Source organism: Numenius arquata, chromosome 1, assembly GCF_964106895.1.
Source record: "Numenius arquata chromosome 1, bNumArq3.hap1.1, whole genome shotgun sequence".
Classification (NCBI taxonomy): domain Eukaryota; kingdom Metazoa; phylum Chordata; class Aves; order Charadriiformes; family Scolopacidae; genus Numenius; species Numenius arquata.
Genome location: NC_133576.1, coordinates 67,443,479 through 67,471,322, shown reverse-complemented (window position 1 = coordinate 67,471,322; position 27,844 = coordinate 67,443,479). Strand labels below are relative to the sequence as shown.

The following is a 27,844-nucleotide window of genomic DNA, read 5'->3' as shown; positions in this document are numbered from 1 at the left end:
CAACCACTAACTTCTGCAGAAAGCCTTCAGAGGCAGAGGAGGGAACAGACAACAGTTGGTGAGCATTAGCTTGCATTTTCTGTGGCGAACCAATTAAACAAGGTGTGGCAAAGACTGCTCAGAGGAGAATTTAGCATAGAAAGGAGAAGACAGGGATTCAAATGAAGCACAGTGTGAGCATGCCCTTCTACAATCTGGAAGCTCCTCTCAAGATGCCAGATGAGGGCTACAATCTACAACATGTCCCCATCAGAGAGAACATTTTCCTTTATCAGTCAGAGCTCCTCCAAGGGTAGACAGCTCCTTGATGGAGAGGCATCAGAGAGCACAATGTGATTCTTTAGTGATGTGAGAGTGGGGATGGAAGTGCCCTGAACTTTCACAGGCATTTTCTGCCTAGTGTCTTCAAAAGGAAAGAGAGAGGCAGCGTGACTGTGCTGCCATTTCTTGGAAGAGACTCTCCGGGAAGTTATTGTGTCCACTGCTAGAAATAGTTCAGAACAGGAAAAATACATGTGTCAAGACAAAACCTGTCAGGAACAGGGGCAGTGAAGGAGCATAGAAGCAGGCTGGTTTTTGAGATCCAGTCCAAATCTAGTTGCTATGATCTCCCACGGTAACACCAAGAGTTACTCTGATCTCTCAGTACAGTAGGCATCTAAACATATGGGATTTCTTTTGCAAGAGTAAATATAAGGTCAAAGCGGTTTGTGATCTCTACAAAACAGGAAAGTAATGAAGGATTTTAAAATATTTTTATCAATCTTGTGAAGGCTACCATCGCACAAGTAATGTTTTGCCTTTCCTATGGGATAGATTGCTTTTAACCTCAAGAGAAAGTTTCTGCTTGAGTCCCTGGGCACCTCCTGCCAAATACTTACTCCTTACAGGTGAGGGTTTCTGGCAAGAGACTATGAGCTTCCTAATGTCACCTGCAGCATCGCAGACCCTGGTGATGCATAATCTATATTTGAGAATACCTACTGCTTGTGCGGTCAGACCTTAATGAGTAGCTAAAAACCTCAGATAGATTATTTTTATACTGCTAACCACCATGATTCATCCATTTCTACGCTCCAGGGAGAAAAACAGGAAGGAAACACTTAGTAAGTCCTCGATTTCATTTAACATTGGTAATGAGCGTCAAGCAAGCTGTGGGAAGCAGAAAAAAAACCAACCTCATTCCAGTTGGAGTGGCATTTAATAAACCTAAGCGACTCTGGAAAAATAAAGATATACTCAGGAGGTGGGTGGCACATGGAAGGATTAATTTGTGTTAATTAGGAGTTGCGGTGGAGGAATATTTTGAAGGGGAGGGGGGCAGTTTCAGAATTTCAGTGAACAATGTGATAAATACTAATTAGCCAATTATTTCTCCATAGTGGCAAGCAGCTTTCAAAGTCATTTCTTCTTCTGCAACTGTCACACCTCCTGTTAAGTGGCTAAAATGCGCCCCACACAAGCTCCAGCCATAACTATTTTGGCAGCACCAGTTTGCCTCTCAGCAGTAGCAATCCTTTTATCTTACATTTGATAAGGGCAAAGGAAGAAGGGATAGAGGCTTTTCCAGAGAATCAGGGTTATCTAAATTAGACATTAAACAGAACAAGTGTGAGAGTCTAACTTGCAGAGGGAAAAGCTCAAAACGCTTATGAGAAAGACTAGAAACAGAAACTACCACGAATGTCCCAGCTCAAGATTAATTATGTCATAAGGCTGCCTATATACAGACTGTCATCCTTTTATTTGCCCTAAACATAAAAGTCTTAAAACTTTATTAAGTACTTTCAGAAAGCCCAGCATTCAATGATTCCTGTTATTAAAAAACAAAAACAAAAAACAACTAAGTGCTAATTATTAGGAGGGAAAAGAGAGGTAGGGAAAGAGAGAGGTACGCATGGAAGACAGTGGTTAGTATCATCTTATTAGGGCTACTATGATAACACCAAACATGAACTAACCTGGAGAACCATACTCATGTCTTGGTAACCTACAGATCTTAGGCATCACTTCCATTAGGGTCTTGACATACTGAAGAATTGTCCCTTGTAACTAAGAGAAAACAGATGGGTGTAAACATGTCAGTGTTACTGAACTAAGAAACTTTACAACAAATGGCATGCAAACTACACATGAATTGAACAAGCTCTAAAAATCTTGCATTTAATTCTGTCAGTCATCATCTTCAAAAAGGCAACTTTCTCAAATGAGTACAGTTGCACTTTCCTTCATATGGCATTAGCCACCTTTTGCTACAGGAAGAGTGGCACAACAGCTGAGGCCAGGAAGGTAAAAAAGATGAAATCATGTTCTTCTCTTGCCGACTTTCTCTATTGTCTAACCAACTTACAGATTTTTGGTAAAAACATCACATTTGAATGCTTTCAAAAGCAACAACAGAAAAATCCTTAGCATTAGGTATGTCTGTAAGAGCTCAGACTGGCTACTCCACACACACCAGTTAAGACACAGTCCCAGCCTATAGTCCATACCAGTTAAGACACAGTCCATACTAGCCTGCAGTCAGTCTGCCTTCCTTCCGCTAGACACCTATGTCATACCTGTCTCCCTACATCTGAGCATCTGCATCAGGCATCAGCAGGTTACCTCCCTCCAGGCTTTTTAACCCCCTTAATAAATGCCCAAGTGTTCAATGAGACCTTCAATGAATTGAGATAATTTACCACTTAAATAAATAATAAAATCGCCCCCTCCAAAAAAACCCCACAAACCAACACTTGCCCCCAAAGCATGAAAATTATCTGTGTTTTCCCTGAAGATTAGACGACAACACATCTTCAAGCGGGCTCCAGCCTTTTTAGAACTTCAAAAATGTACCTAGAACATTGTGGGAATTACTGTAAACAAACTGCTGAATGCGTCAAGTGTCTGAAGTGAGATTATGAATACTACAGCTATCCCCCTGTACAGTTGGATTATTTTGGCAGCATGCTCCTTACAGGCAACAGGGACCGGGAGGAAAAGACCATTTCTTTAAACTTTACTGCAATGCATTATGCCTGCATACATAGATAGTAACAATAAACAAACAGGCAGCCCCTCAACCTCCTCCTAGTTACAGAAAAGGCCCTTCCCAGGCTATATGGATAACTTCTTCAACATCTGGTCTGAGCACTCTTCTAAATAGGCTTGATGCTATCCATTGCTAGATCAAGCACAGAGATTAAGCCTTCCTTGTTATTAAGGCATCATCTGTCAATGATGTTATTAATGAAAGCCCTGAAGTTAGGCAAGGCAGAAAGCACACTCCAGCTGCCCTCAAAAAAATATTGAGAAAGTGAATTTACAGTACAATCTTTAACTTGAAATCAACTAATCTGAAACATTCATACTTTTCCAGAGTTTACCCAGTGCCTAACAGCATAGGTCTCCACAAATTAAATTCATGCAGAATCCAAGGTTTTCAAACCACTGCTCAGGCTACCAAGGCACATCTTCTACTCTTCACAGGACACTGCGTACTCTCAAACACAGCTTACGTTGAACTTCAAAGGAAGTAACATTTTAATTAGTTTTATCTGAGGTCTTACTTTCACTTTTTCTTGAGACATTTTCTATCAGAAGAATAGCAGAAAAATGAAAGACAATTGGCATACCAGGCTCTTGACAACTTTCAGCAACTCCTCCATCACAACAGCAATACCCTGATAGCCAAGTAGTCTACAGATGACTTTAAAGTGAGGGGGACCAACAAAATTCCTGTAGTTGCTGTAGATGCTGGAATATGCCAGATTCAATGCCTAAAATGAGATAAAAGATATGATTAATGACAATTTCAGCTGACTGCACCTTTATAATAATCTCATTTAAAAGCATTTTAAAGCATATTAAAAATAAAATAACAACTTTGTATATCTCTCTCCCCAGGAAATTAAAATACAAATCTTCCCCTTTTTTGAGGCAGGAATTCCAACCAAAATCTCTGTATGAGCAAGAAAAACTTGTAAACACTTTTGTTTTCACCAGACATCTTCCGCTTACCATTTATAAAGCCATGAACATTTCCAGTTCCGTATTTTTCTATTTACACAGGTATAAAGGGATAAGAATAGTCAACGCCAATGTTCAGATCCCTGAATTTAAAGCACAGGTTCTATTCCTATAATGTCCATTTATATACAAAACATCCTGAAAGAAGTTACTTCAATTTTCAGTTCATAATAGGTGTTTTAAGACTACAAAAAAACTACAAATAGCCAGCCTTCTGCAGTTACTGCTCTCTGCAACTAATTAACGAGGATCTCTCTTTTTCAAACCCATTAGCTGTACGCAAGATCAAAGCAAATCAAAGCCTGAGATGTAACCTCATGGAAATTCTTCCAGAGTTGTATAAATAGGATCAGGTGCTTTGCCATATTAACGACCATTTCTTCCGAACACAACGGTACAGACTGATGCTGTGTAGGGATTTAGGAACTATTTGCCTAAGCTAAGGATCAAAGAGGGATTAGCTAACTTAACATCCTGCATTCCTGTATGTTCTCCTGATATCCTGAAATTTAATTTTAAGAGGGAACCCTTGCAAACCTTTCTTGCAGAAGGTTCTGTTGTGTTTCTTTTTCTGCAGTTTTCATTCTCTCTAATACACACGTGAGAGCCATACTGTTGAAATACATACACATGAAATACTGTTAGACTTTCAGTGTCACACACATCAGCTGTAACAGAAAATTTTCCTTCACCAGTATCCAGGAAGAACATTGAGCTTCCCTCCAGTGCAGACCCTGCCCCAATTATCCATGGAAATCAATACCAGATACATGGTGTTGCACAAAGAAACTACTAGGAATTCAAGTTATGAAACTGTATTAAGCTCTTGGAAGATTTTAGCCTCATAAAAGAAAAGGATTTACAAATCATCTTTAGGAGAGATCAGGATAGGAGATACACATCCACTTTCCAACATGTTTTGAACTGTGGTCTTAGAAATCTAAAAATTTGATTCTAGACTGATATATAGCAAATGCAAATTTGGAAACAGGTTAGCACTTCTTGGCCACCTTTTGCAGATGCCTTAGGTGTAGTTCACAAACCTTCACGGGTGAAAAATTGTTGAACTATGAAAGAAATACATGAAAGCACAGGCTCAGAAGAGACCATCTAGGTCATAACAAGAGAAAACTAGAGATCCAAACCCAATTTTCCAAACCAGGCAACTCCTGACCTAAGTGAGAAACTTTGCATATGCTATTAAAGCACACACACAGAAAATTACATAAATTTTATCATGCTTCAACAACCACAGAAAGTTATAACTGGCAATTTATTTCTGCAATGTGAAAATTCAAGAAGTTGCCAGTACTGAAATTTACTTGAAAGTTCAGTTATATTTCTTACGTGCCTGAGCTGCGTGAAGAAACTATCCAGCAAGACAGACTGACCTGCAGAAGGTGGGGTTTTGGGGACAGGGGTGTTTTTCTTATCTTGGAGGATTTTGGTGAACAAGAAGCTGACCACGAGCCACCAGCCTGTCCTTGGAGCAAAGGTGACCAACAGCTAGTGGGGCTGCATCAACACAGCACAGCCAGCAGCTTGAGGGAGGTGATCTGTCCCCTCTGCTCAGCACTGGTGAGACACACCTGGAGTACTGGGGTCCAGTAATGGGCTCCACGGTACAGGAGAGACATGGAAAGATGTATGGGAGAGTCCAGCAGCGGGCCTCAAAGATGATTAAGGGACTGGAGCGTCTTTCCTATGAGGAAAGGCTGAGAGAGCTGGGACTCTTCATTCAGCCTGGAGAAGAGAAGGTTCAGGGGGATCACATCCATGTGTGTAAGTAACTGATAGAGGGAGTAAAGATGATGGAGCCAACTCTGCTCAGCAGCACCCAGTGACAGGACAAGGGGCAATGGGCAGAAACAGGAAATCCCATTTAAACATCAGAAAAATCTTCACCACTGTGAGGGTGGTCAAATGGAGAGGCTGTGGAGTCTCTGTCCTCAGAGAGTTTCAAGACCCAACCGGACCCGACCCTGAGAAACCTGCTGCAAGTCACCCTGCTCTGGAGCATTCCCTGGCCTCAGCCGTCCATCTGTCTGGGAAGTTCTGTTCTAAGGACCGTGGGCTTGTGTTGATTTTGTGGAGGAGTGATGGTTCCAAATTCTCAGCCATCTTTTCTGTGAACACAAACTAACATAGACACTTGGCTAATTATTAGACTCCTAATAGGCAGCACAGCTCTGCTATTAGGTTGGAACTGGCTACAGGGCTAAACTCCAAACACACTCCACCGCGCGGACAGCCTGAAGCTGCACCCCTCCAGTACGTGTGCGTAGCTCTCTGCTTACAGAAAGGGGGTCCGGGGCATGGACAGGGGAAAGAACTGGTAAAACCTTATGAAAACATGTGCAGAGAAATGTCCCTATACACGAAACATATATACAGTTATCCCTAGAAGGTGAGATTTCATCTTTCACTTTTGGTGTTTTCAGTCACGTATGTCTCAACGATAAATGTGTCCAAACTATCTATTTCAGCAATAGTGCAAGGAGAATCTTACTTCAGCAGGTTAAAGCATTTTACTGCTGTGAGGTTAATGGGAGGGAACTCCTCTTCACAAAGCAGAAATTTATCATCGAAAAGCAAGCCCTAAAAACATGAGGATAAAAACCTCACCAGTACATAACAATAAGAAGTCAGCCAATCTAAAAATACATTTTTCTTTAATGTAACCCTCATGGGGAAGTACCTAAAGTGGTCCACCTGTAAATGCTGGATTAGGGGAGCTTTATAAACTGTGACAAGGGATTTAGAAAACACCATCACACGCCACCGCCGCTTCCCCCCCATGATGCACAAAAGCATAAAAATCCTTCAGGAAGAAGCCACTAACAAAGTCAGGGAGGGGGGGAGGAAGGGAAGGAAAGAGAGAGGGAGTTGGTTTGTTTTTTTTTTTTACACTATGCTTGCTCCCTCCCCTACTTAAATAAAAAAAAGGGGAGAGAGAGAGAGTTGCTAGTTGCTGATGTCATCAAAGTGCTAACATTAATCACTCACAGCATCACTGGTACAGCCACCAGAGCATATAACAGGGATGTTCAGGCAGTACACTGTCCAAAGGGAGGCAAGCAAGAGAAGGGGGAAAAAGACATTATTTTTTCTCCTGTATGTTCTTTGAAGAGCAAGGCAATAGCACCTTTAGACGAGATGTACTCTTGCATTAATTTAAGTGGAAGAGACAAAGAAACCATGCCACCAGCAGCATCGGAGTTAAAAACCGAAAGCACCGAGCCATGAGAATTCAGTCCAGGGAATCTGAGGGAAAGAAAAAGCAAACTGGCAAGGAGAGATCAGGTAGCAAATAACTCATGTGAAAAAGGATGCAGAAAATTTAGTGTTTATGTCATTTTCGCAGCAGCATCGCCATATGAACATTCTGTTCTGAAATTTCCATCAGGAAGTGACGGTAAGTACTGACTTTATGATCTATGAAACATCAAATGGGTTTTCCAAACATTTACATGTCAGTAATTATGTCTTCTAATAACTGATGTTTTGTAACAACAGAAATGTATTATTGTTATTCAATTAAAATCTGAACATTCTACTTACAAAATGCTTTGAGGATGAAACTATTGTTTCTAGACTGTTAGGAAGTGCTCTATAAAAAATAAATTATAATTTTAAGTAATTAGGATGTACTAGCTAAAGAGAAGACAACTGAGGAAGTAAAATCTCTGATTTTACTAATGTGCCCAATTTAGTATCTGCAGAAGTTGGTTAGATGCCAAAATGTGTCTGTCTAATAAGTTTATTTCACAGCAAACTCGATTCCTTTATACTGTTGCTGTATCAAAAAGGGTGCACTTAACACACAATCAGAATGGCAGCATCTACCCAGATCAGTCAAATCTAAGGTTTTACAGTGTAACGAAAATAAACATTTTTTTCTTCCCACTTCCCAGTAAATATAACCCAAAAGCCTTGAGCAACAATTTTCACACATAAACAGACATAGAATTCTTACTATTAATGTAATGTAACTACCAAAATCACACTAAAAATAATATATATTTTGCCAGCCTCCTATCTAGTGGGAAGTACAATAAAAGTATTACAGAATAATTTCAGAATATGTTATGAGCAAATCTTCTAAGCTTTCTTCATCAGGAGAATTTTCAATAGTCAATTTTTATTTAGCCAGGAGACTTAACATATAAAACCTGATCATAAAAAAAGTTATAATGAAGTCATAAACAATGAAATACAATGTTACTGTCATGTGCATTTATGTTCATTAAAAAATTAAGAAGTGGGAAAAACTTTCACAGGAGTGCCAATAGAAACTGACTACTAAACTGGTGAGGGAGGTTCTTTTTCAAAAGTTACCCTCACAACGGTAAAAGCAAAAATACCTGCCAAACAAAATAAAACGTACACTGTCTGTTATTAAGGCTTGTTTTGTTATAAAATAATTATTTTAATTAAAAGTCTACCAAGACAGAAGCCAACTTCTTGTCCTGAAAGGAAGAGATTATTTAGCAGAAGCATTTAGAAAAATGCAGAAAATAGATGTTTTCTTTATGCTATTTACATAATATGTAAACATAAACTTAGAATCTCAAAATATTGGCAGGTTTTCTAATCTTATTATGAGAAGGAGTATCAGTTCAGGGCAGACAGACTATGGAATTACATACAATCAGCGCAGAAAAGAATATTAGTCATTTTTTTACAAAAACACTATCTATCCAAAGGGTATGCGATAGTGAAAGCTGTATTTCACCAACAAAGCCCATCTCGAGAAAGCATCTCCAAGAGGCTGGCTATCATCAAGGCTATATATATTGTGTACAATCATCACGGCCGCTGCTCTAGCAGTGGCTACAGGTGTAGCTAACTCACCAGTAAAAAAATGGACTGTATCTAACAAGTAAGAAACTAATGTAAAATGATATTGGAGACAAAATAATACCTGGTGATGTTTCCACATACTGTTTTGTTTTTCAATTGACTGTGATAGGCAAAAATCAAGACTTGTGGATGGCCAGAGGAATTTATCCCTCAAGATCCACTCCTGCCACCCCTCACTTGCCATTTAACATATGAAAATTCACTGCTCACAAAAGCAAACTTTGAGATTATGGAAGTAAATAATGAAAAATAAATAAATAAAATAAAATGCAAGATACTCAGACTAGAGAGAAAAGCAAATGCTGCATTTCTTTCCCTTAAAAAACAAAAAAATAAATCCAAACCCCATTTACAAACAAACTCATTAGGCAAGTACTTTGTGTGACAGATTATTAGTTGGATAGTCAGCCTGTCAGTCTTTAGTTTAATGCCAAAGCAGACAGCAGTTCAATTCAGTTTAGATTTCAATGACGGTTTTTTATGGGAGTTTGACTCATAACATAAAATTATGTTAAATATTAGGGTTTTTTTTTCCTATTAGAAAAGTTTGTCCTATTAAAAAGAATACTCCAGCATTGCTCCAAAGAACAGAGGCATTTATTAATGCATCTGTTTAAACTTCTGATCATTTAAACTCCTGTGGAGCGGTACATATTTTAGAAGTACAAAGCATATTCACCACTCCTCTTTATGATCTTGAAGAGGTTTTGTTTCCCCTAATGTTAGCTAACCACAAATTCCTTAAGACAAAAATATCCAGTGACCTTATTCTAGGGGCTGTCCCAAACATGTAGGTAGTGTTTATACTGAAGCTGACATAAAGGCTAATTTTGAACATGATGCTGAGGGCCAGCATCCCCTCATTCCCTGCTGCAAGTGCACAGTCATCTGAAAAAAAACCTATGAATGGAAGTGGTTCCTCAATCGCAAATTCTGCAAAATACACCATCTTATGGAGACAAGATCCAACTGATCACCTGGACAGGCAGCAGCTCCGGTTGAATTTCTATAAGCATATATCTAGCCTTTCACTTGGGGAAAAAAGTACACAGTTTAAAACACTCCAAACTTTATGAACTGCCAACTCTGACTTTGACGGAGCAGTACAAACAATAAAAGCATAGTTTCCTAATAAAAATCCTTTCCTAAATTACAGAGCACTACGATTAAGATCCACACGACATCTCCAGTGCTGCAACTTCTCAGTTACCTCCCCTTTCCACAGTGAGATCAGCATCGAGAGAGAAAAAAACCTACCTAAGCAACATCCCGATGGGAATAACCGTTCAAAACATCACCGGAAGCACGGCAATGGTAATTTGGCCCAAAATGGCCAGTTGTGTCGACAGCTTTTACAGCGTCATGTACCACCCTAACTGGAACAGCATGCTATCCAGCTACTCCAGAAAGAGCTTTCAGAAGGAAGAGAGGGTGCCCACCACTCAATCCTCCTTTGTTGTTGAAAACCTGGCTCCGCTGACAACGTACATCGTGTGCGTGACCTGCCAGTCTGCCAACCCCTCCAGTGACCAGTGCAGAGTCTTCAACACGCTGGAACAAGACCCGGCATCTGCGAGCAACACCAAGAAAGACCTCGCCCTGGGCATCTGGCTCACCAGCAGCGTCCTGCTCCTCATCATCGCCGCCATCCTCCTCTATGGCTGCCTGCACCTCCTGTGCCGTAGAAGACGTGAGCGTTTGCAAGGGCAAAACGGGACCTCCGAACAAGACCATGGGATGGCGTGGACCAAAAGCGTGGCATGCACCTCGGAAGAGCTCGGCAGGCAGAGCCAACTGATGCAGGACACCGAGGAAAAGCATCCAGGTGGCATCCAGCTGGCCACAATCATAGAGAATCCCTCAGTGTGCAAGGAGCCTGTCATGACAAAAGTCAGGAACGAGTGCCAACGACAGGACAGTGCTCTGCTATAAATTAGAAACCTTTTGTCAAGGAGGACTTTTTTACTACATACGACATCCCAACTGCTCCAACTGCATTGCGTGCACTGTCGGAGCTCACCACAGCACTCCCAGCTGTACCTCCAGTGTCACGTCCCTTCCAACAGCCCGTACACAGCCAGAGGTACTCAGAGGCAAAGGTTCGCATTCCCAAGTGAGAATTTCAACCACACTCCATTATTTAAATATGAAGCATGTAGCAAATAATCCAGTTACATTTAGAGGGGATTTTTTTTGGTTACTTCTCTCTAGCCTAATACAGCAAACAAATATAAAAATGCATAAAAAATTACCAAGACATTTTTTTTTTTTTACTAGCATAAATCAAAACTGAGTAGAAGTTTTCAGAGGTAAGCCAGACTGCTACACTACAGGCAACTGGAACACACCCCCCAAGTGCAGTGGTTTGCCAGTGTGAGTTTTGCCCCCAAAATCCCAATCGCTTCTCAAACGACACACTACAAACTCCTACACTCAGACTACACACTTCACTAACCACGGTACTCACCAAAGCTCCCATCGAAATGAGTCTCAGTACTTAGCTAAACTCACCAGGATTTTTCCTTTCACCCAACTTTGAAATTCCCTCTCGGTCTAAAAACACATGCAAGACAGCAACTCTGTAAGGATGTTTATAATAAAACTAAGGAAATATCCTGGGTTATCATATTTTGCACTCTCCTCGACCCACCACAAGCCACCTTCTGCTTCCACCACAAGCCACTGGGCGAGTGGTTCCCTGTAGAGGAAACAGAAATTCAGAGAAGCAACTGCTGGCCCTTCCTTCTCTCTTTCCCTTTCAGTTTTAATAATAAAACTCATTCACCAGCTGCAAATTTCTATCCAACTGCAGAGCACGTTTTGTGTAATGAAGGGGGCAAAGAAGTAAAAACATGTCAAAACACATTTTATTTTTGTAATGATCGAATCTGCCGATCACCTCACTCTGCCTTGAGCTTCATGGCAAAGTGCCAAGAAAGGCCCTTTGGACAGAAATCTGTTCGCCCTCACAACACGACATGTCTCATCTGGCTTCCTTGTATAAGTCACCCTGTTTTAAATCTCTTAAGTGCATTTGTGTTCCATAAAAACACAATAAATGTTAGTATCGCTGTATGGTATGGTATGTCTGAAAAAACAAAGATACACTGTGACTACAGGTATTTTAAACTGCTATTGATAGGAATGCATGTGTAAAGTGAGCTCTTGCTGACACAGCTTGGTTGTACCAGTAAAGGCTGGAGAATTGCTGGCTGGGCAGCTGCTATCCCTTTCCACCGTACCCTGGAAGCCAAGGGGGTTTACAATTCTGGCAAGAGAGCCCCTGCCGAATATTTCACAGCAGGCTGTGGGTCTTTTCAGCTACTATATTTTGACAACATTTCCCACAACGTGTGAAAGACGTCAACTCATATTGCTGGGAAGACAGGAATTGGCATAAGTTTGATGCGTCGTCTTTACTTTTTTCCTGCTAGGATAGGTACGACACACAGAAACACGTGCTGAGCGGGGGCGAGTATTACTTTTAGAAGACACTTCAAAAGGCGTCTTTATTGTGTTAAGTTAGGAATAACGTGTCCTCCACCCCCTATACAGCACTTCCTCCAGCTGGCACAGGTTTTTCTTTGTCTTACACACCAGTCCAAAATAAACTGTGAAGATGACAACAGATTACTGCTGTTTCAAATGAAGGTGTTTCATGAAACAGACACTGGAAAACTCGCTTCAGAGCATGGTGCCAACACTACAGGTTTACTGCCAAAAAAAGGGTGGCTAGGTAGTGGGGACAGAAAAAAAGTGCTTTAAAATGATCTTGTAATCAAACCAACAGCAACACTTCCCTGACTAGGATTTCATCAAAGAGAGAAAAGATTATTTTAATGTTAAAGGGATCGAGCCAAGAGACTTATATTCTTATCTCTGCCAACATCTTGAGCCTTTGAATACCTGTTCACTTCTCTGCATCTCTGTTTCCTTACGTGGGTTTTAAGGCAGTCCAATACATATATTTACAGGCATTTATATGTTATACACACATGTATATGCCATAGTGAGAACAAGGAGTAGTTCAGCCTTAAAGCAGTTTTGTGGCAATTCATCTACTGCATTTTGTTATTTACACACAAACGCATATATACAAAAAGACACATGTATACATCAGATTGAGAAGGCAAGAAGCTACCATGTAAGTGCTCTCAGGAATGGGTTTTACAAAAATGGGATTTATAAAACCATTCCACCGAAGGGGTTTAGTCTGCACTACTTAAATAAACATTTACATCACCTCATGAGCAACGGACCATCTCGCATCCGCTGCAAATGAGTAATGCATAAGGAGTGTCACCTGAAGTTGTCACTAGTTGTGAAGGACTCATGTCATCACACATCCACAGAGCTGCACGATTCCTTGTCTCTTGCTCAGACAGTTTTATTACAGATTCATTCAGGTTCACCCTGGCAATTCTGTGTCCTGGTAGTTCACTGTCCAGTTTTAAGAGAGCTCTAGTTAGGAGCAAATATTCTAAGTGATTACTAAACTGATAGAAAGGTGCAACATAGTGCAAACTGATGTTAATTTGTGCACCAGCAGGAGGTAAAAACCATTATATTCACATTGAGAAGTATTTTCCTTAGCATCTCCAAAATGCAGAAGACATACAAACACGAAAATCTTTGGAAAACGTTGTACAAGTCAGAAAGGAAGCCCTTAAATTCTGGTCTACACAGCCTCTATAAAACCAGGTGCTTCATTAATATGCAAAGTTAGTTTAAAATCCCCAGAAGAGACTCTTTCTATTATGTACATTATTAAGTATTTTATGCACCCAGCCCATGTTGCCAAATTTAAATCTACTAACATTCATCTTACTAATTCTATGCACATTCCACCTGAGTAAAGAGATTTCAATGACCATGCTCAATGAGCTTTTAAAATACTCCAGCTCACTTAAAAGGCTGATGAGCTTTTGCAGGTTGGCTCCTTCCCTCCTGACAGCTCTGCCCCCATGTCAGCCAGGAGAAGCAAGTTGTATCTGTGGGTTTCTGTTTTGCTAACTGGATGAAGACACCACTCAGAAAACTTCAGATGCAACAGAGAATGTGAACACAACTGTCTATGCCAAGCATCAATGCACATTAATACAGACCAAATGCTTTGATCCATTTAGAAATATCTGAGAATATGTGAACACTTTGAGATCAAAACTAAAAATTTCTTTAATTATTCTTAAGCAAGCACACTGCTTGTGCAAAGCTACTGCACAGAAAGTGTTTAGTCATTACAGTCCAATACATACATGTATGAGTGTACATATGCACAAGACACCACAATGCTCTTGTCTTGACCTAAATAAACATCATGGATTGCTAAAAAAAAACAAAAAAAAACAAAACAAAACAAACAAACCCACCCACCACCCAAAAAACCCAAACCCAACCAACAACAAAAAAGACCAATAAGGAAAACAAAAAGTCATATTGCTTGGCTATATGATTAATATGAAGCGCTCACCTGAATATCTTGAATAGTTCAAGAACTCAAAAAAACCAATAAAATAAAAAATGCATAGCTACTCCATAGCCCACTATTATCCAGTCAGGAGGCAATTCAACAATATAACCATTAAAGGATCCAAAGAAGGATTTGCTCTATGACAAGCCTGGCTATATAGTACACAGAATAATATCATGCAAATATATCACATACTAGAATGTGTAACCTCTACCATATAAAAATTACTATCTGTTACTTGATACGTACAGTAGAAATGTCCTCCTAAAATTCCATTCAGATATCCTCAATTCCAAAATACATTAGATTCAAGAATAAAAATATAGTCTTGTAAAAATTTAAAACTACAGAGAGCCAAGAATATCTGCTAATATAGGCATATCTAGTCATGAAACTTGCTTCAGAAATGCATCTAAGAACCCCCTTGATTGTTTCTGCTCATATAGAAAAATAAACAGATTTCTGAAATGTATAGCTCTCAGAGTAAAGGTTATTAAACTCATTTTAATAATGTAACCTGACTGATAAAAAAAGGGTTCCTCAGTTAATCCCCACTGCATCATCACTTAGATAAATTAAGTTAGCAATCTCGACTAAATTCATTGGGGTTTTTGCTCTTTACACTGCATCTGGTGAATTCCTAAAATAGTAAGGAACACAATAACTCTAATGTAAGAAAATCCCACTTCCTATAATTTACTGTTCCCTGTTGGAGAGCAATTATATAAAACACTATTCACAGTACCAGACAATCAGCTGCTACATTGCCCATTAAAGACATGTGAATTCTTTTCTGTCTCCTTTACATTTTAAAAGCATGAAAGTTTTACAAATACAGCAGATATATTAGGAATGAAATTTGTAATTTCTGAGCTATCTCTTCAGCTCTCAAAAACTAGCTTGCTAGGCAAATCACTTCACAGAGATTGCACCGTATAGCTAGGGTACGATGTGCAGAAAATAACAGTAAGACAAGGACTAATTACGTGGGAGCCCATTTAAGTGGGAGCTAGATAATAAAAGTATCTAGACATGAAAAAGACATTTACAGCGCACTTGTACAAATTACAAGGATAATTGAGTACATCATTTTAAAACTCTTTTTTCAGTCAACAATCCTCTAACTTGATCCTTATATTCTTATTGATCTTTTCCATACTTTCATTTTCCCTTCTGGATAACTCAAGAAAACAATGCAAAATTAAGAGTGACATCTTGTTAAATACTCTCAAATTATTTTTACTGCTGTTGGAAGTAGATCAATATTTCTGACTGGATATTAAAAAAACAGATATATGTAATGTTCATGTTATGCCTTTAACTGTTGTGAAGACTCAGTAATAATTCTGAAGTGTAAGAAAATAAATCTGCAGTGATCAGGGGGAATAAATTTATCCTTCCCACATACAATACTGCACACATGAGCGTAGCATTGGTCCTGTGTATACAGGCTAACTCCTCACTCAGATACCTCCATGAAAGCCCACGACTACTGTCTTGTGCCAAGTACTCTCTCAACTTGTCACCTACGTAAGCTCATTTCCAACCTCTGTATTGGGCACTGCTGCCTTAAGGCACAGAGTACGTGACTGTATAACATGTACACTTCTAGTGAAAAGTTGCATAAATCTTCTAGGCAATCCTAATCTGCAAAGCAAGAAATATTATGCTAACACAGGAGATGAGATGGCCAGAAGGTCAAGTTCATCACAACAACTTCGAGGTCCTTGGGTTGAAGATGCCAAAGAAATGCTACTTTTTTTTTTGGAAAAATTAATTTAAGCAGTTTGCTATCTGATGATGTAGGATGGTCAGAATCTATATTCCTTTTAACATCTGAAGATAACATCTGAAGCAGTTTTTCCTATCTGCTTCCTTTCCTCCTGCCATCACAGTCTTCATCCCTGTAACAAGTGAGCAGCTGCACCCAAGACGGGCTCTTGTTCTCACTTCACCAGATGACTAATTAATCTTTTCTTTGAGTCTGCTCTGCCACTATAAGCAACTGTGCAATGCAAGGTAGCTGAGAGAAGGACTTATTTTTAGCTATGTCAGATAAGACTAACCATCAGACTAATCATCTGCACTTTGGCTGAAAAATATGGTGAGCTTCACAGCAAAGTCAGAAAACAACCCAACCATATGTTGAATTTAAAATACCCACAAAGTGTATTTGAGTCCATTTTTAATAACTTTCATTTTCAGTAGTTTCTATAATTAAAAAAGATACCTTTAAACATTAGCAAACCATAAATATAAAGGGAATTAGATCCAACCTTTGATCCATAGAGATACTGTGGCTGTGCATTAGGCTGCTTATCTCTCTGAAACTCCTGAGAAAACGGTAGCACGGTCCGAACAAATCTATAAAAACAAAATAAAGAATTCATTAATTATACTTAGGATAGTAGGTGTGTGCCTAGTGCACCTTACCTGGTATAATACTACTTTTGTCTACATATGAAATCAAAGCCAGACCAGTAGCTTTTCAGCCCAAGTTGCAACTGGGGAAGCACATAGCCTGCATTGCCCAAAAGCCTGGACACAAATCATAATGCACTTCTCCATCACTTACTGGTCTTCCAGTGGTGTGCAGTGGTCCCAAATTATTTCTCACCTCTACTCTCACCCAGCCCAGCACAAAGAGAAGCAACTAACAAACTAGAAATAGCCTCTCACAAAGAGTACGGAAGTTCCTTGTGCTACCAAAATTAAGTCCTTGAGAATGAACTACACCTTCAAAGAAGAACATTACATTTCTATTTAATGTTTTGGAGCTTTTTCCCCCCAAAGAAATGCACAGCAGGAGAAATACTTTAGGCTAATACCTTAAAAATAAAAAAAGTCAGGAGGAAGGGTATAATCCCTGTAACAAAATGAATGTTTCAAAAGTTTGATCATACTTTAGCGTGAGCGTGTACCGATATAAATCACGTTTAGTTTTTACCTTTTGTATACTGTTAAGAGGATGGCAAGAGAAGTACAAAGATAAGTACAAAGATATGGAATACTGCAAAAATAAGATCACAGAATCATAGAATGGTTTAGGTTGGAAGGGACCTTAAAGGTTACCTAGTTCCAAACCCCCTGCCATGGGCGGGGACACCTCCCACTAGACCAGGTTGCTCAAAGCCCCATCCAGCCTGGCCTTAAACACTTCCAGGGATGGGGCATCCACAGCTTCTCTGGACAACCTGTTCCAGTGTCTCACCACCCTCACAGGAAAGAATTTCTTCCTAATATCTAGTCTAAATCTACCTTCTTTCAGTTTAAAACCATTATCCCTCATCCTATCACTACACTCCCTCATAAAGAGTCCCTCCCCAAACAGCCCACTCCAAACTGAGGGCACCAGAGCCTGAAGAACGGTGCTTGGGCCAATCTCTTGTCTCCTGAACAAGCAGCACAGACCTACTCCCCTGATGTTGCCTGCTAACTGTGCAATGCACATTTTGTGGCACTACAGTTTTAGTGCAGAAATAAGTTAATCAACATCTACTACAATTCTGATTCTACTTAACCTTACTAAACCAAGCAAAACTATCAGTGCGTGTGTTTACAGTTTGGATGGCTACTTTATTTTTTAACTTGATAAAAAGGATTTCTTGGTAAATGCTGCAAAGCTGTATATGCACAGGGAAGAGGAAAAACAGCTATTTAAGAAGTGCACATTAAATTTTGTATCAGATCAGGCTGTTCTGAATGATAGCTGAGTAAAATAAATGCATATAGGAAAAGGTTTCAGGAACAGTAGTTTGCAGTGCATTATAATATCATAAGATGTAATTACATCTTGATTTGGTTTTGATTAAAATACATTTTAATTCAATCAACACACAAAATAAATGATTCATTAGTAATTTTTCCTAGAAAATATGTAGAAACTCTATTTTTAATATACCCATTTCCTATCTGAAAACAAAAACATCCACGCTAATAAAAAATTGTTTCACCCAGACATGTATAAATTGCACCATGTTGCTTACAATTATTTGCACTGTGTTTTATTTCTGAGTAATCTAAATCATTCTTGTGAGAATCCCTAACTTCAGGACAAGGTTTTCTGTATTTTTTTAACATGTTCAAAAATAGGTATACCCACAGAGCTTTTGAGGAAAAAGAAGATCATTTATGTGTATTATTTTTGATACTGTATATCTAATTTAAGTCTCCTTACGTTTACATTTCCGCTGTTTACAAGTTTCCCCCCTTCTCTTTCACTTACACGCCAAATGAAAACTTCCTCTTGAGATTACTTGAATCTGCTTTCTGCACAGATACTTCATTAATGAGTTTACCAGAGATGCTGTAAACATTTGATGGAATTTAAAGTCATCTGCAACGTATGACAGTCTCAGAGATTACTCTATTTCCCCTTCTTTCTCTCCAAATCCTGTTCCTTTTTAAACCGACATCAATTTCCAAGCCCTAAGAAAATCTCTAAAATGAAAGAAATCAAAAGAGATACCATGTCATTTGAGATAAGACTGGGTTTCAGCATGCAGATGTATCGGACGAGCTGATGTGTTATCACTCAATTAAAACCCTCAGAAGGAAAAGAGTGTTTCAGAATATAAATGTGGGAGCATCCCATGACTTGGGAAGCTGTAAATGTTATTCTTTTTTTTATCAAAAAGGTATTATGAATATATTTGAACTACAGTGTCATTAGTGTCTGGGAGCTAACCAGATAGACTGTATTTGGATTGAGAAGAAATCACAGCCCCAGAAATCAAATACCTGAGAAATACTTCCAAGACACCGTCTCTTAAGTTTCATTAGCTCTGTACAAACACAAGTAACTCTTGTGTGTTCCCCAGTCCTCCTCTACATTCTTGGGGGTTTCTCCAACTCTAATCTTTTAGAATAGTTGCAAAGTAACCTTAGAGGCTTCTTAAAGACTTGAAGCAAGCACCCATTTTATACTTTCTTGAGGGACGTGGGTGAAAGATTACGAGAGGAAGAAAGAGGTTAAGAAAAGGAAGCAGGAGCAAGAGGTACAGTCACTTGGTATCTTCTTAGCTATGGCTAAGTACAACAGGCAAAAGAGTGTGCATCATTCTAGGAGGTATGTGACTAATGGAAATATATCATTCAGGTAAATATTAGAGATTTCTTATCTCAAAACTAAGGGCTATATAGAAACCATTACAGTCCACCATAATCTGCTATTCTTCAAACTTTTTCAGTGTGTGTGCATGTGTTTTCTTTTTGACATCCTGCTGGTTGGCTTCCTCCTGCTCTTCCTCCAAGAAACAGAAACTTCTCTTTGAAGGGCTGAAGCTCTTTGAATATCAGTGCTAAAGCTAGGCAAATTTTTACTTTCCCTCAGATACTGCTGGATGCAGGTTTTTGGCATACTCAAAGATAATCAGTTCTTTTCATTTTTAATCAGTGTTGATGATCTCACAGCAATTTATCCATTTTAATCAATGCAGGTTGTAAGCAAAGTAGATTAAGCAGATGAAAAGCCTGCTGGCTTACCAAGGCTTTGCAATAGTGATTGCTAAAGGACAACATGAGCTCCAAAGCAAGTATTCTAGGGATCAAATCATTTTATATCGGCATTTCTGTGATACCTGCCAAGAAGGAGTTCATATCGAGTACTTTACAAACTAACCTAAATTCTTCTGTGATTCTAATTACCATAATCTATTTAAGAAAATAAGGAGAAATCTGAAATAGAGCACTTCGGTCAATGAGTCTGCTTCCTTGCTACTGCAGGCACCAGATCAGACAGACAATCTCATTCATAAACTTCATAGGGCTACAAAGATGATTAGGGGCCTGGAACATCTCTCTTAATGAGGAAAGGCTGAAGGACTTGGGTCTTTTTAGTCTGGAGAAGACTGAGGGGGGATCCGGTCAATGCCTATAAATACTCAAAGGGTGGGTGTCAAGAGGATGGGGCCAGTCTTTTTTCAGTGGTGCCCAGTGACAGGACAAGAGATAACGGGCACAAACTTGAACATAAGAAGTTCCATCTAAACAGGAGGAGGAACTTCTTTACTTTGAGGGTGGCAGGACACTGGAACAGGCTGTCCAGAGAGGTGGTGGAGTCTCCATCTCTGGAGACATTCAAAACCTGCCTAGACACGTTCCTGTGCAACCTGCTCTAGGTGGACCTGCTCTGGCAGGGGGGTTGAACTAGATGATCTCCAGAGGTCCCTTCCAACCCCATATCATTCTGCGATTCCTGAGCTTCATCTCAGAGCTAATAAGATACCACAATCCTCCCTTCCTGCTCAGAAAGAAAGTGTCCATCTGCACTTCCCTGCCTAACTGGTATAGAATCATAGAATCATCTAGGTTGGAAGGGACCTTCAAGATCATCTAGTCCAACCATCAACCTAACTCTGACAAAAAAAAACCATCACTAAACCATGTCCCCCAGCACCATGTCAACCCATCTTTTGAACACCTCCAGGGATGGTGCCTCAACCACTTCCCTGGGCAGCCCATTCCAATGCCTGATAACCCTTTCAGTGTAAAAATTCTTCCTAATATCCAACCTGAACCTCCCCTGGCACAACTTGAGGCCATTTCCTTTAGTCCTGTCACCTGTGACCTGGGAGAAGAGACTGACCCCCACCTCTCTACAACCTCCTTTCAGGTAGTTGTAGAGAGCGATAAGGTCCCCCCTCAGACTCCTTTTCTCCAGGCTGAACAACCCCAGCTCCCTCAGCCGCTCCTCATAAGACTTGTACTCCAGACCCCTCACCAGCTTCGTTGCCCTTCTCTGGACCTGCTCCAGCACCTCAATGTCTTTTTTTGTGGTAAGGGGCCCAAAACTGGACACAGTACTCGAGATGGGGCCTCACCAGTGCCGAGTACAGGGGATAATCACCTCCCAAGTCCTACTCATCATGCTGTTCCTGATACAGGCCAAGATACTGTTGGCCTTCTTGGCCACCTGGGCACACTGCTGGCTCATGTTCAGCCGATAGTCGACCAGCACCCCCAGGTCCTTTTCTGCCAGGCAGCTCTCCAGCCACTCTGCCCCAAGCCTGTAGTGCTACATGGGGTTGTTGTGACCCAAGTGTAGGACCCAGCACTTGGCCTTATTGAACCTCATCCCGTTGGTCTCAGCCCATTGATCCAGCCTGTATGAACACTTCTAACTTCCAGCCTTCTCAAATTAGCTTAGATCTGTCTACCAGATCTAAGGGTAGCCCCCACACCTTCTCTCTTAGCGAATGCTAGATCTAACTCACCCTTCTTGAACATGAATGTCAAGACAGACAGAACAGGAGGCTACAAACTGAAGTGTGAAGAAACAGTAGATGAAACAGAGCATGACAGAGTAACAGGTATCTGCCACTCCATTGCTATCACCATTCCTTTTGGAAGAAAGACTTTATTTTATTTTATTTTTTTGTTCCTTGGGGGAAGATAAGGTGCTTGTTGTGAAATTCGACGGAGCATTTGACTACAGTCACCCCTACTTTGCATCAGCCCTATATAACCACACCATTTGGCTCTTTGTAGCAGAAACTAGGTAGTTTTCACTGCCAGGCTGCTTTTCAGGTTTGCTCCAGCAGTGTCTGAAAGGGCTGAAAATTATTCTGAAGAGTGACTGTCACAGAGTATATGCAAGACAAGAGGACACAGCTGTTCTCTTGTGAAAACTAGTCTCAAAAGCAGTATGAGAGAGAGAGAGCTCACGAAAGGAAGGGGGAGGCAGGCAGGCAGAAAGACTGAAAAATAAAAAGCTGGTCTTTTTGTTCACTCACTTAGAAGAAACATGTCATGCTGCATTTGGAAGAGTGCTACACACATAAATTTTTAGCAGAGAAAACAGATTTGGATAATGTGTTGAGAGGAAATGGTGCTACAAGTCTGATTGCTGTCTCCGGAAGCTTGTATCATTTCTGTCAAGAAAGCACAGAAAATCCTCAATTCAAATAAATGTCTAGACTGTCTCACAACTTGCTCCTCTGTTAGCCCTGAAAACAAAACACAGTATCACAAAAGGAAAAGACCAGCTTTGAATTAGTAAAGAAAATAAGGCAGAAAAAGGAACACTATAGATAGTGGAAAAGGAGCAAAGAACAAGAATCTGGATGTTGTCCTTCTGTCATTTGAACCCTCTGGACAGCCCTAGTCCTTCTAACTTCACAGACAGAGAGAGGGATGGAAAAAGTACCAATGCGGACATAAGCATGAAAAAGATTCCTGGTGTGGAAAGGCCTTTGTCTTGGAAAAACATGCAACTGAGGGCCAATATGAGAGAGGGCTCTTAAAAAGAATCCCAAGCAGCACAGAAAAGGCAGCAAGTGGGAAATGGCCGCTCATGGTCACTTTCGGTATAAGAACTGGCAATAGCTTGAGACCAAACTAAAAGGGATAAGCTTTTTGTGCAGCACACAGCTTCACTGCAGACTCCTCACTACAGCACATCATGAATGCCAAACATCACATAGCTTTACAAAAGATCTGGACAAAGCAATGGGGAAAAACCCCAAACTGTAAAGAGGCAGAAATGCACTAACATCCCACCATTTTTGTTTTACAGAAACACCTGATAGGTGCTAGAGGCCAGCACGTTTCCTAGGAGAAAAATCACCACAAGCCTCCCTTGTTTTCATACTCGGCCTCTGCATGGCTGCTGCCAGCATCAGGACACCGGACTAGAGAGGGCTTTGACCTCACCTGCAGTTCATATGCTCGTGCCATTATCCAAAAGTTTGTTCTCTTTCTTTCCTGATCGACAACAGGTGGATTAAAAACACCCTTGGATTTCACCACTAATGCCCATCCACAGAAGTCCCCTTACTCATCTCCCCATTCCTTCTCCACAAACCGTTGCGTAGTCTGGACACGGCTGCGCAGCTGGGCAGCACCAACAAGGCTAAATTTCAGAAAACTGGCAACTGCAATTATTAAATTGCTAAATCTTTTAATAGCAGCCTTACTGTTTAATCTCAGCACATTACAGGATATAAAAAAATTCCTAAGTCCCTAATAATTAAACATGCAGCATGTTTCAATACTTCTATGTGAATAGCCTTGGCCTTTGAATCAAACCCGCAGGGTTCCTAAACACTCTTACAAATATTTGAAATCATCACGTTCAAGCATTCTTGGGAGCAGAGCTTCAAAAAGTACTGGATACAAGTTAATCTGACCAATACACTAACTTTAAAAGAAAGATCCTTAACATTTAGGCTGTGGTCAAATTAATGAGAGGCAAGTCATAGGTATTACACTTTTCCCGGGAGCTCCACCTCCAATTCCTCATCAACCAACCTCTCTGCTTTTCATCATACTTATTTCTCTTTCTTCCAGTCTTTCATTGTTACTTTTCTTCCGTTGTTTACACATAGCTTTCGTGCAAGACATTAACCTATAAAGAGTCAGGAGTTAAACTAGCAGTTCTCACAGAGCTCCTCACTGTGTATTCCTGTATTTGCACACACTAACCTGTACAGTTGAACACAGAGAGAGCTCATCAATTTAAAGGTCATGCTAACAGCAAGGCAGCAGTAGATGTAATGAATGTGCTTAAGAACTATAAAAGGGCTAGAAACTCCCTGTTCCTTCTAGCAAAAATATCAATGGGCACCGCATAGCGTATGCAGCACACATTAATTTGCTCCACGCTGCTATTTTTGACTGAAACCACAGCAATTCTGTGATGAAATTGGACACATGGTATGCACACTGCCTAAGATCTGGCTCCCTTTATCATCGCTTAAATTAATTATCCTGAATTAATTACTAAACATGCTTGAGGCTCAGCCTAACTCAATTTGTGCGTAGTTTTTAAACAGACAAGCAACGGTCCTACAGGATCCTGCTAGCTTCCTTTGGCATTCCATGCTTACTTCCCAAGCACGGTGGTCTGCAGTAGGGCAGTCCTTATAGCCAAGATGAACACAGACTGAACTGTTATAGGAGCTAGTGAATGTGCTTCATTAAAGCTGACAGGTGAAGAATCAGCATTTCATCAAAATTTTCTTTTAATATTATGCTTGTATGATTCTTAATACATCACATTGAATATTCCAATTTGATCTCTAGATATATCAACTGAACAGGAGCTTCCTCAGAAATCCATTCAACTCTCCTATGTAGACAGATTCACTTAACAGAAGTTTCTTGGCTAAAACTTAACCACAAAAACACTCCTTTTTTTTTCACAGACAGAATCTTGGATCTAAAATGCAACATAACCATCACAGAAGATGTCAGACAGGGAAAGCTTTCCAAGGAGACAGTGAAAGATGAGAACAGGCTTCCTCCGCTTCCTACAGCTCAATATTCAGTATCACTTTACTGTCACTTCACAGTGCTTTAACCAAAACCTGAGTAAAGGCTAAAAGCAACACAAATCTTAAAAACAGCACACAAGCAGGAAGCCCAGAAATGCAAAGTCCCAAGCACTGCATCTTCCACTCATTCAAACTTTAGATCCTACTTTCCTCTTTCCGTTTCCATTACTCGCTGTCCTTAAAGGCTGCAACTGTATTTGCAGTAAACACTGAACTCTTCGCTTCTCCAGTAAACAATCCTTTTTGTCACATTAACACAGAATTAGGAATATAATTTTATTTCCATCACCTCACAGCTGAGGATCCTGTTTACAAAAATACCTTCCTGATACGCACTTTGCAGTATTTTTGCACACACTTCATTTCTCAGCATATCATAGCTAAGTCATTAAAATGTCAAAATTTGGATGCTGCAGTTACATCTGACTTCTACCATGGACAAATAACAGGATTTCATACATTTGACAGCACTTAATAAAATGACTCATGCAGCTTCACTTCAAGTAAAACATTAGAAGTGGAAAACACACTAAATGAACGGAGATGGAGTTGTCAGCATTTGCTAGGAAAGAAGTTGCAGGAGGTTGGGTAGAAGAACTGTTGCAAACAAAAGGCTGCCGTGCTAACCTGTTAGTGGATCCATTGTAGCAGTAGTTTGGAAGGAAATCATAATTGAGTTCCCAAAAGACATGAAGAGTGATTCTTCCATAAGGGGCTGAGACATTGTGATTGGCTTCTCTGAACATGGCATCAAAACTGTCCAAGGTCATGTATCTACTCAGAAGCTTGTGAGTCATTTTGTTTATTTCTATCAAGCCATCCAGCTCCTACAAAAAAAACAAGAGGAAAGAAAGTGAGCAGTACATTTAATAAAGTGGAGAAACTCGACAGAATACATAAACAATCTTGACGGAATAGAAGACTAGAAAGAAGTCAAAATGAACAACTGAATTTCCCCCAGCCTCTTACTTTAAAGATAAGAGCTGGAAAGAATCAGTGCTCTTGGGATTGTTTTGTAACTATCTCCCACCAAAACCTTCTGAGACTTTAAGGGTATTCATTAAAATCAGTCCATGCTGCAGATGGGTCTCAAACATAGATCTGTGCGAACTCTTCTTCCACTGAGCAAAAGTTAAAACTCCAACATTTAAATGAGGTCAGAGATAGGCCAAGAAGCACCCCCTGCATTTCCTTCTTTACAAGCTATCACAAAGTAATTTCTGCTCAGTAGGGCAACCGGTGAACTAACTTTTACAGTAGCACTGGTAGGGATAACATCACATTTACCATAAATCCTTCTCAAGGTTTACTCCAGTGAAGAAGGTACTAAGATGCAACGAAAGCCCAGACCAGACATTTACAAATGTTGTGAAGGTATCCACAAAATCACTAGCTGCAGACTACACAACTATATATGAGCACTGCCTTTCATAATATTTCTCCTCTTGATGAGAAAATCCTAGTATGGTTTCTGGCGCTTTCAATAAAATAACATACCATAAAATAAAATTAAATAAATCCATCTCTGACCCTGAGAACACCAAACACAAAGAACACAACCTCTCACTCCAAAAAAAACTAGGCATTGCTTTTAAAGATTGTTGCGCATGAAGGAATGTCCAGTGGGTTTGTTTGGCTGTGCATCAAAGTACTAGTCATCTTCCCATACAGTGCTGTCAGATTTAATTGCTCTGTGTTTCACAGGATTTTCTAACCTGTGAGTAACAGTTACTTTAAGGAAAAAGAAAACCAACCACTATGACTGTTATTACAGTACTGAGTCCAATCTGAGGGAAAAAAAATAGCTCAGCCTTTTAACTACCTTCATTTAATTTATTTAGCCTGAAAAGCAGCAGAAAATACTAATTATTTAAGCTACTAGTATCAGTTTCTCACTGAGGAAAACCAAGCAGTTTTCAGCTGAAATTATTTTGCATAAAACAAAAAAAAAGGAGAAAAAGAAAAGGAGCATGGTGTGGGGATACCTTAGCCCTGCCACTTTCTACCTCAAGAAACAGTGAGAACCTGTGACCTAAGAAACACAACATCAATAGTTTCTGTTCACCTGTTTCTATTCTAGCCACTAACAAAATCATGCACGTAACAAAGAAAAACTACATGTCAATATTTCAAAGGTTTTAACACCAAGCGCTGAAAAGTCAAGAGGTTCTATGGCCTCAGTATTTGAATTATCTTCAGTAAAGAATGAAATTAAATCAAGTTAGTAAACTTCATGATAAACTCTCACTGGTAAAAACCTACTATGGAAAAACCAATGGTAAACTTTCTTACAAAAATTCTAATTTTTTTTTTCATGCCAGCAGAACTGAATGTGTCTGATATTTTTCTTGTTGACTGTATATTTACCTGTCAAATTCATGCCGTCTGGAAATAATTAATCTTTTTTTAGCTTTTTAATCAGGAAACTAATTCAAAAAGACACCTCAATATTGCACAGATGCTCTTCTTCCACAGGCACAAGTCAGATCTCGTACTTCCACAAAAAAAATATTTCTGTCATGCTACAAAACCAAGCTGCCTGGGTAAATAAACTCATTTTGCATCTACCAGGCACAAGGCTGTTTTGTTTTGGTCTCCAATTTATCTATAAGCATGGACAGCATTGGGCATTTACAAAATTTTAAATCACAAGAATGCTCTTTTTCCTTGTTTCATCATGGCTCCTAGTATATGCTTTCTCTACAGGTGATGTTTTCACCTTACTCCCAAGGCCCTCAGTTGCAGCAGGCTGATTTTTTTTTCTGGGCAAGGAAAGAATAAGATTCTCAGTCTCAACAGTACTGGGACTCGCACAGTCCCATGTACTTCAGCATACTCCCAGAGCACTACGTCAGGTCAGGCCAGAGCACTGTTTGAATGGAGATGCAGGTTAAGGCATGGGGAGAAAAAAAAAGTCATAGCTCATCCAAATTAATAAAGCCCGCAATATAGTATAATGGCAACAGATGATTTGCCAGTATAATTTCTGACGTAGCTGGAGGTGACTAAAAGAATGCCTTTTGCAAGACTAAGCTGCTTCTGTGGTAAGAGATTTTGTCAACCTAGACTTCGTAAACCAGACAAACTTCAACCATAGCATTGTATGATTTCACACTTACAGAAAAATTAAAAGAAAACATCAGAGGGAAAAGTTCTGTTATTTTTCTATTTTTCACTGGTTTTCTATACACTGCTTAAATTATTTCCCATTTATATATATTTAACT

General features: G+C 39.8%; 2 protein-coding genes across 5 annotated transcripts in view; one reads left to right on the top strand and one right to left on the bottom strand.

Moving 5' to 3' along the window:
• CYFIP1 (cytoplasmic FMR1 interacting protein 1) overlaps nucleotides 1-27,844 on the bottom strand; it is an 86,661-nt gene that overhangs the window by 14,972 nt on the left and 43,845 nt on the right. For all 4 annotated transcript variants that reach the window (XM_074159553.1, XM_074159579.1, XM_074159562.1 and 1 more), the window contains 4 exons: nucleotides 25,246-25,445; nucleotides 16,621-16,708; nucleotides 3,618-3,761; nucleotides 1,962-2,052 (listed from right to left, as the gene is read on the bottom strand). In XM_074159553.1, coding sequence (XP_074015654.1) covers nucleotides 1,962-2,052; nucleotides 3,618-3,761; nucleotides 16,621-16,708; nucleotides 25,246-25,445 — 523 coding nt within the window. The remainder of the gene's footprint in view (nucleotides 1-1,961; nucleotides 2,053-3,617; nucleotides 3,762-16,620; nucleotides 16,709-25,245; nucleotides 25,446-27,844) is intronic.
• LOC141471787 (fibronectin type III domain-containing protein 9-like) lies at nucleotides 10,147-10,806 on the top strand. Its single transcript, XM_074158482.1, has one exon. The coding sequence runs from the start codon at nucleotides 10,147-10,149 to the stop codon at nucleotides 10,804-10,806; it is 660 nt and encodes a 219-aa protein (XP_074014583.1).